The sequence below is a fragment of the Lipotes vexillifer genome, unplaced genomic scaffold (assembly GCF_000442215.2).
Source record: "Lipotes vexillifer unplaced genomic scaffold, Lipotes_vexillifer_v1.1 scaffold1798, whole genome shotgun sequence".
Taxonomy (NCBI): domain Eukaryota; kingdom Metazoa; phylum Chordata; class Mammalia; order Artiodactyla; family Lipotidae; genus Lipotes; species Lipotes vexillifer.
In genome coordinates this window covers 1,086,811-1,093,246 of record NW_006789032.1, presented here as the reverse complement: position 1 = coordinate 1,093,246, position 6,436 = coordinate 1,086,811, and the positions used below count along the sequence as shown (strand labels likewise).

Genomic DNA, 6,436 nt, shown 5'->3' with positions numbered 1-6,436 from the left:
GGGGGGCACAGCAGATCGGGAACCTGCTCTGGAGGCCGGGAAAGCCCAGGCCCCACGGGAGGCCCCGACTGCCCGGCCCTGGGGCTCCTGATCCTTTGTAGAAGGTGTGTTACCCTCTGCGATGGGAAAAGTGACAAAACACCAACGGAAAGGAAACTGGTGTCACTGCTTTTACCATCAGGCAGGACAGACCGCGCCCCACAATGCTGCTCGCCTCACTGAGCGTCACTATGTTGACAAGAGGCCCAATTTTCCAAGAACATCACTCAGGATAAGCTGTCTGCAGCCAGCATCACACAAAGCACAGGCCGACAAGCGGGCCCTCGTAGCAGGGCCTCGGCTCACCTCCCAGAGACCAAAACCAGCTGCAGGTGGAGGAGGCGAGAACACAGTTCAGGGGACGTTTTGAAACACCTTAGATAATTTGTCAAAAATCATGTTGAACATAGGGATACAGGGCAAACACTCAGCTGTTTCACAGGCATAAATATTGTGAACAAACTAAAAGTCCAAAAGTGCAGCTCTGAAGCTGGCGGGTCGCGTGGGCGGGTCCATTCCGTCAAATCCATCCAGCCCGACACTTTGCGGTGTGTCCTTTTCTAAACGTGTTTTGATTCGGTAGAAAGCTTGGGAAGCAGGCACCCTGCTTGTAAAAAGGCAGATCACACACTCGCCGGCAGCAGACGTCTGTCTTTGAACCTGAATCAGGGCTTCTAAGCAAATGCGTATGTCACTTGCCCTTGACAGGAAACCAGGGGGACAGAGGAGACAAAGGCTCAGCTGGCGAGGGCCTGGACGGGCCTGACGGAGACCAAGGGCTCCAAGGTATGAGGCCGCCGTCACTAACGTTACACAGGCACCTCTGGGGGCTGAGCACGTCTCCTCCTCTTCTGAGGGAAGAACTTTTCTCCTGGCAATGCACCCTTAGAGGCCAGGCTAGGGACTGTTTTAACGGCCCTTTAATCAGATCGCCCTGTGTCTGTTTTAGTTCAGGAGTTTTCAGTTAAATTCTATTCAGCTAAAGCCATCGAGTATCTATGTCAGTTAAATTCGAACAGAATTTTCTCTTAAGTGACCCACATGTACCCTGGATGTTGACACTTTTCATGCTGAATATAAATACTTTGCCGAGAGGGAGGACGGCAGCCCCAGCCGCGTTCCATCCCGAGCCTTCTCGGGGGCTGTCCCGGGGCCGCCGCATCTGCACACACGTCCCGGGAGCAAACACACACCTGTCGGCCCAGCTCCTTGCTCACTCCACCCCTCCCCGCACCCCCAGCTCCTGGTTTCTCCTCTGCCGTCCACCTGCCCAGGTGCCCACCACCTGGGGGGGCGGGGCTTTCTGTCTCACACCTAGTCCATTCCCACGCTTACCACCAGCATCGTCAGCATCCCCCTCACTCAACCCAGACCCATTCCTCACATGGTGCCAGCTGACTCTTCTCAAGTCCGAGCTGCCCTGCTTAGGACAGAACCCAGACTCCTGCGCACTGGCCTCTGCCCTCGCCCTTCTCCGGCCTGAGCGCGCCTCCCCTGGGCCCCTCCCAGAGTTAAGAAATGAGCTACAGAAACACAAGACTTGGGTTGGCTGAACGGACACACCACTGAAGTCCTCTCTCTGTGTCTCCACTCACCTTCCTGGTGTGTCTCAAGGACCACAAGGCGTGCCCGGTGTTGGCAAAGACGGCCGCGACGGTGCCCACGGAGAGCCTGGGCTCCCTGGCGATCCTGGCCTTCCCGGTGCTGTTGGCGCTCAGGGGACCCCCGGCATTTGCGACACCTCCGCCTGCCAAGGAGCCGTGATGGGAGGGGGCGGGGAAAAGTCAGGTCCCAGGAGCTCCTAAACCACAACTTCAGGAAGCGAGTGAGAAAGCGATGCCGACCGAAGCAGCCAGCTGTGCAAGGACCCCGCGGGGAGCAGCAGTGTCCTGGCATCAATGGTTGGACACCGCCGTGCCGTCCAGCGAGGCCTGCCCCTCCTGTCCTCAGCGGCAGCGACTGGACACTTGGTCCCCGAGAGCATCCTTCATCGAGCTGCTGTCAAAGTGTTCTGTCTCTACGTGTATTTACAATGGTCCATTCGGCTGTAACATCATACCTCAGACACAGGCCTATGTAATAAAATCGTCAACCCAACATTTCAGAGGGATCTGGGGTGTACATATAGAAAGTTTTGTACAATTTCACAAGAGAAAAAAAATATTCAGCGACTTGTTTACATGGCATTTGTGTAAAGGCTAAGATATCATTTCAATAAAATGATATATGAAATCTTCAGATTAATGACTGGCCACAGTATTACAAAAAAAATAAAGAATTTAATGTACCGTATCCCTTCCATACAAAGGTCTCGTCTGATTTACCTGCCTCCTTTGTGTACAAACGTTTAACTATCTCCCATTGACAGTATTTATTGAAAGTGACTGTATTGCACTAAAGTCTATTGGTATTATCTATTGCAATAAATAAAGCCACTCATTTGAAAAACTCAGTTCCAAACACTACAGTTTATTACACAGAAAGTAATGACTCTCAATATGAAAATGAGGGCATTGAAGCAATCTAATATCTAGTAAATATTTCATTTATGGACAAAAGTACCTTTAAAGGGGATATCTGGAAAAATTTCCAGCAAAAAGGTTTTGCAATACAGTTCCGTGCAGCTAGAAATCATTACAAGGGGAAGCGAGAGACAAATGAAATAAAATGTCCAAACTACTTATAGTGAAGAGGGCATAAATGTAAATAAAATAAGTAAAAAGCAACGTACCTTCTAAGACTAAAGAAATTACAAAGGATGTTAATTTTTCAAGTTATCATGTTAAGAAAACATGATGGAGTCAGACAGATAATTGAAAAATTACTTACTAATCGTCAAGATGTCTTCATCCCCAAATGGTCTAAGAGGACGTTAATCGGTAAGCATTTTGTTTTAGATAAATATTTTTACAAAATGTGCTTCCAAAGTCCCCACTGGAGTCCCATCAGCTGAATCGTGTCCCTTTAGAGTTAGACTGTCAGAGCTGAGTTCCAGTGTCCTAGGAAATGTTTATGGGTCACGAAGGAACAGCTGTTTACTTCCCAGGCATCAGTGTTCACATCCAATCACTTGATCTCCATAGCTGGGCTACTCTGTACTCTCCTGTGTGGGACACGTCACCAAGGAGTCTGGTCTGGTCAACTTTAGCCTTCTGCCAGTTTTACCACAAAATACACTCTCAAATTCCTAAAGTTGAGAAATGACCATTAATGTACAATATGCACAGACATGAAAACTGCTATCTTCAAAAACACAAATGGTTGAGATTAAGTGTTAAACTACTCCAAAATATATAGTTAAGGTGTCACTCACAAACGTATGTCACATCCTGTAAGGGGATACAGATGATAAAAATGGGGATTCAACCATTTGTCTCAAATAGTTACCTTTACGTGTATTTTTATTTAGTTTTCCAATAGATTCTCAAAATGCCTGACCATATTGTAAACCCTTCTGATATTCTTTTTAAAAAGCAGCCATATTTTTTTGTTATTTTCATTGTGGTAACACAGACAGAAACTTTACCACTTTAACCATTTGAAAATTTGCAATTCAGTGGCATTAAGTACGTTCACACTCTTGTGCAACCATCACCACCATCCATTTCCAGAACTTTCCACCACCCCACACAGACACTCTGTACCGTGACACTCCCCTCCTGCCACGGGCATTTGCTGTCCCCTGCCCCCGCCCCACTGAGTGCTCAGTGTTAGGCGTGGCAACGGGGCCAGACCAAGAGCTAACTCCCCAGCACCCTGCTGGCCGCGGGTCAAGTTCATGACACTATGCCTCTAGACACTTTGTGAAAGGCCTCAATTTTAACGGCTGAGTCAGTCTCAAGCTCACAAAAAGAGAAGGCAGGTGCAAGCATATACCCGAAGCTCATCAGCCTCCAGGAAACAAAAGACACGGGTCTGCAAGATGCAGAAGGTGGGATGTCCTGCACGACGCAGTATTCACGTTACTGAACCCAGCTTGGGTCCGCTCGCCCACGTGCAGCATTACATGTCATGGTTAGTTATACTCTGTGACAACTTCAGCAGAGAATTTTTTTCCATATAATGTTTTTTGTATAATTTAATAAACTACATAATCTTAATTGGTGTAATATTTCTCTCTGAGATGCCTCAGGAGCCCTTTGGAAAACTCAAAGTCAGCTAGAGAAGGAAACTTACAACCTGTTGACAAAAGCAGCTCAATATTCCAGGAAAACTTTGCTTTCTTAACAGAGACAGAAAACCACATCCAGTCTTGCACCAGCTTACTTTTAATAGCGAAGTCCATTTAGTTAATTAAATTCAATCTAATATGAGCCAATCTTGACCCCATGCAAAACTCTTTCCTTAAGGTTCCTTTTCCACAAACCTCCCATCACTTTCTGTATCCATATTAGTTTGTCCCTTATTTTTTCCCTAGCCAGAAACAACCGGCTCTGGGACAAAATTATTCTCCCTTTTTCCCTTTAACAAAGATATTTCCATTCTTTTTTGGCTACACCACACGACATGCGGGATCTTAGTTCCCTGACCAGGGATCAAACCCTTGCGCCCTGCAGCGGAAGTGCAGAGTCTTAACCACTGGACCGCTGGGGAAGCACCTAGCCCACTTTCTTTACACACTGAAATTCTTCCCTTATTACTTTTAGTAACTTAATTACATATGTATTACAATTTTTAATCCTTAAAAACTTCAATCTCTATTGAAAACCAAGAAGCAAGTAATCGAACTGTTCTTTCTATCAGTGTGTTTTGATTGGCAAACTTATGAACACATTCTATAACCTCTAGAAGCATACATTTTCCTATAGTACAATTTTTCTCTTTAATGTGGTACAAGACATGTATCTAATAAGCCCAAACATCTTTAGTTTTTTTCTCTCTCATGAGAAGACAAGAGAAAATAAACTTAGACTTCTCGAGCAATCAATGTTCCAGTATTTTATCTTAATGAAAAATGACTTAGACCTTTAATGAATTTCCATCATATAACTTAATTTAGCAAAACTAAAGTTTCAAGTTACCAAAAATCTGGGAAAACTAATACACGACTATTCCTAAAGCATTCACCTGAAAGCTTTTATCCCATTTATCTCTATTTTATTACTTATGACAATATTATATAAAGACATCCATCCATCCAGAGATCTCATAGCTTATATTTCAATACGAAACTTATTAGTTTATAAATTTTATCCCATTTCCCCTCTCTATTGTAAAACAGCCCTAACTGCATAATAGTAGCATAATTTAAGGATCCATTAACAGGCCACTTTTTTCCTGAATCTATGGAGTATTATGGCCAGGCCATGTTACAAAGGAAAATCACTTTTTTACATTTTATTTGTTTGTGACTGAAAGTGGTCCAGTTCTGGAGAATGCACCCCAAGGGGCTGCATTCAGGAAATAAGCTTGAGTTTCCCATACCAGCACACTTACACACAAGACAAATGCGTGCGCGCGCACGCGCGCGCGCACACACACACACACACACACACACACACACACACACGAAGAACAAAATGTAATTCCTGCAGGACAAAAACAAAGAGTGAAGTCCAACAATTCCCTCAAGTTCCCAAATGAGGGTTCCTGTTTTAATAACAAACAAAATGCAAATGAAAAGATAGGAAATCATGACCTCACGTGTCATGGCAACTCACCCAGCAAATGTAAAACTTTATAACAGTTGGAACAAGTTAAATTTACCTACTTGAGTTTAAAAAGGCTCTTTCCCCTTTTTTCCTTTTGATTTGAAGTTCTACTTATTAACCCAGGCTGAAGTCTCAGGCAATGTGGGTTGTGTTTGCATTTCAAAGACATGGTAAGAGTTATGGCTTCAAGCTTTCTCCTAGAAATATTTTTGTTCTCTGAGGGTCAGAATTCTGAGAAAATATTTAAGCCAGCTTTCTCTAACTGCATATGCAAAAGAGGACCAGGTTTGGAATTTCAAAAGAGTTTCATCTTAACCAATTTTCTCCAGAGTCTGAAGAAAGTTGTGGCCATGTGGTGTTAGAAAAAAGATTTTTCTTTTTATAGGAGCATAGCTGAACATTTACCAGTTTGGTAAAATACACCCTAGACCACAAGATGGAACAGAGCTCTGATCACCCATTTCTTAATTATTCATGGCTGCTGTTGTCAAAATATCAAGCAACCAAACAAACCAATGCAATGGAAAACAGTCTCTCAGGGTTGAAGTTCCCTGGTCCCAAAAAGGGAAATTCCCAACCAATGCCCCATCAGAGACAAAGCCAAATCACCAGGCTTCTCTGGCGGTTAAGAATCCGCCTGCCAATACAAAGGACACGGGTTCGAGCCCTGGTCTGGGAAGATCCCACAGGCCGCAGAGCAGCTAAGCCCATGTGCCACAACTACTGAGCCTGCACTCTAGAGCCCT

The 6,436-nt window shown here is 44.7% G+C and overlaps 2 protein-coding genes across 2 annotated transcripts in view; one reads left to right on the top strand and one right to left on the bottom strand.

Moving 5' to 3' along the window:
• The window catches only part of COL9A3 (collagen type IX alpha 3 chain), a 29,562-nt gene extending 27,718 nt beyond the window's left edge, over positions 1-1,844 (top strand). Inside the window, exons 32-33 of the mRNA XM_007462279.1 lie at positions 748-825; positions 1,654-1,844. Coding sequence (XP_007462341.1) covers positions 748-825; positions 1,654-1,844 — 269 coding nt within the window. The remainder of the gene's footprint in view (positions 1-747; positions 826-1,653) is intronic.
• A 1,261-nt stretch (positions 1,845-3,105) lies between these two features.
• The window catches only part of TCFL5 (transcription factor like 5), a 17,258-nt gene continuing 13,927 nt past the window's right edge, over positions 3,106-6,436 (bottom strand). Inside the window, 2 exon segments of the mRNA XM_007472316.1 lie at positions 3,106-3,136; positions 3,138-3,226. Coding sequence (XP_007472378.1) covers positions 3,106-3,136; positions 3,138-3,226 — 120 coding nt within the window.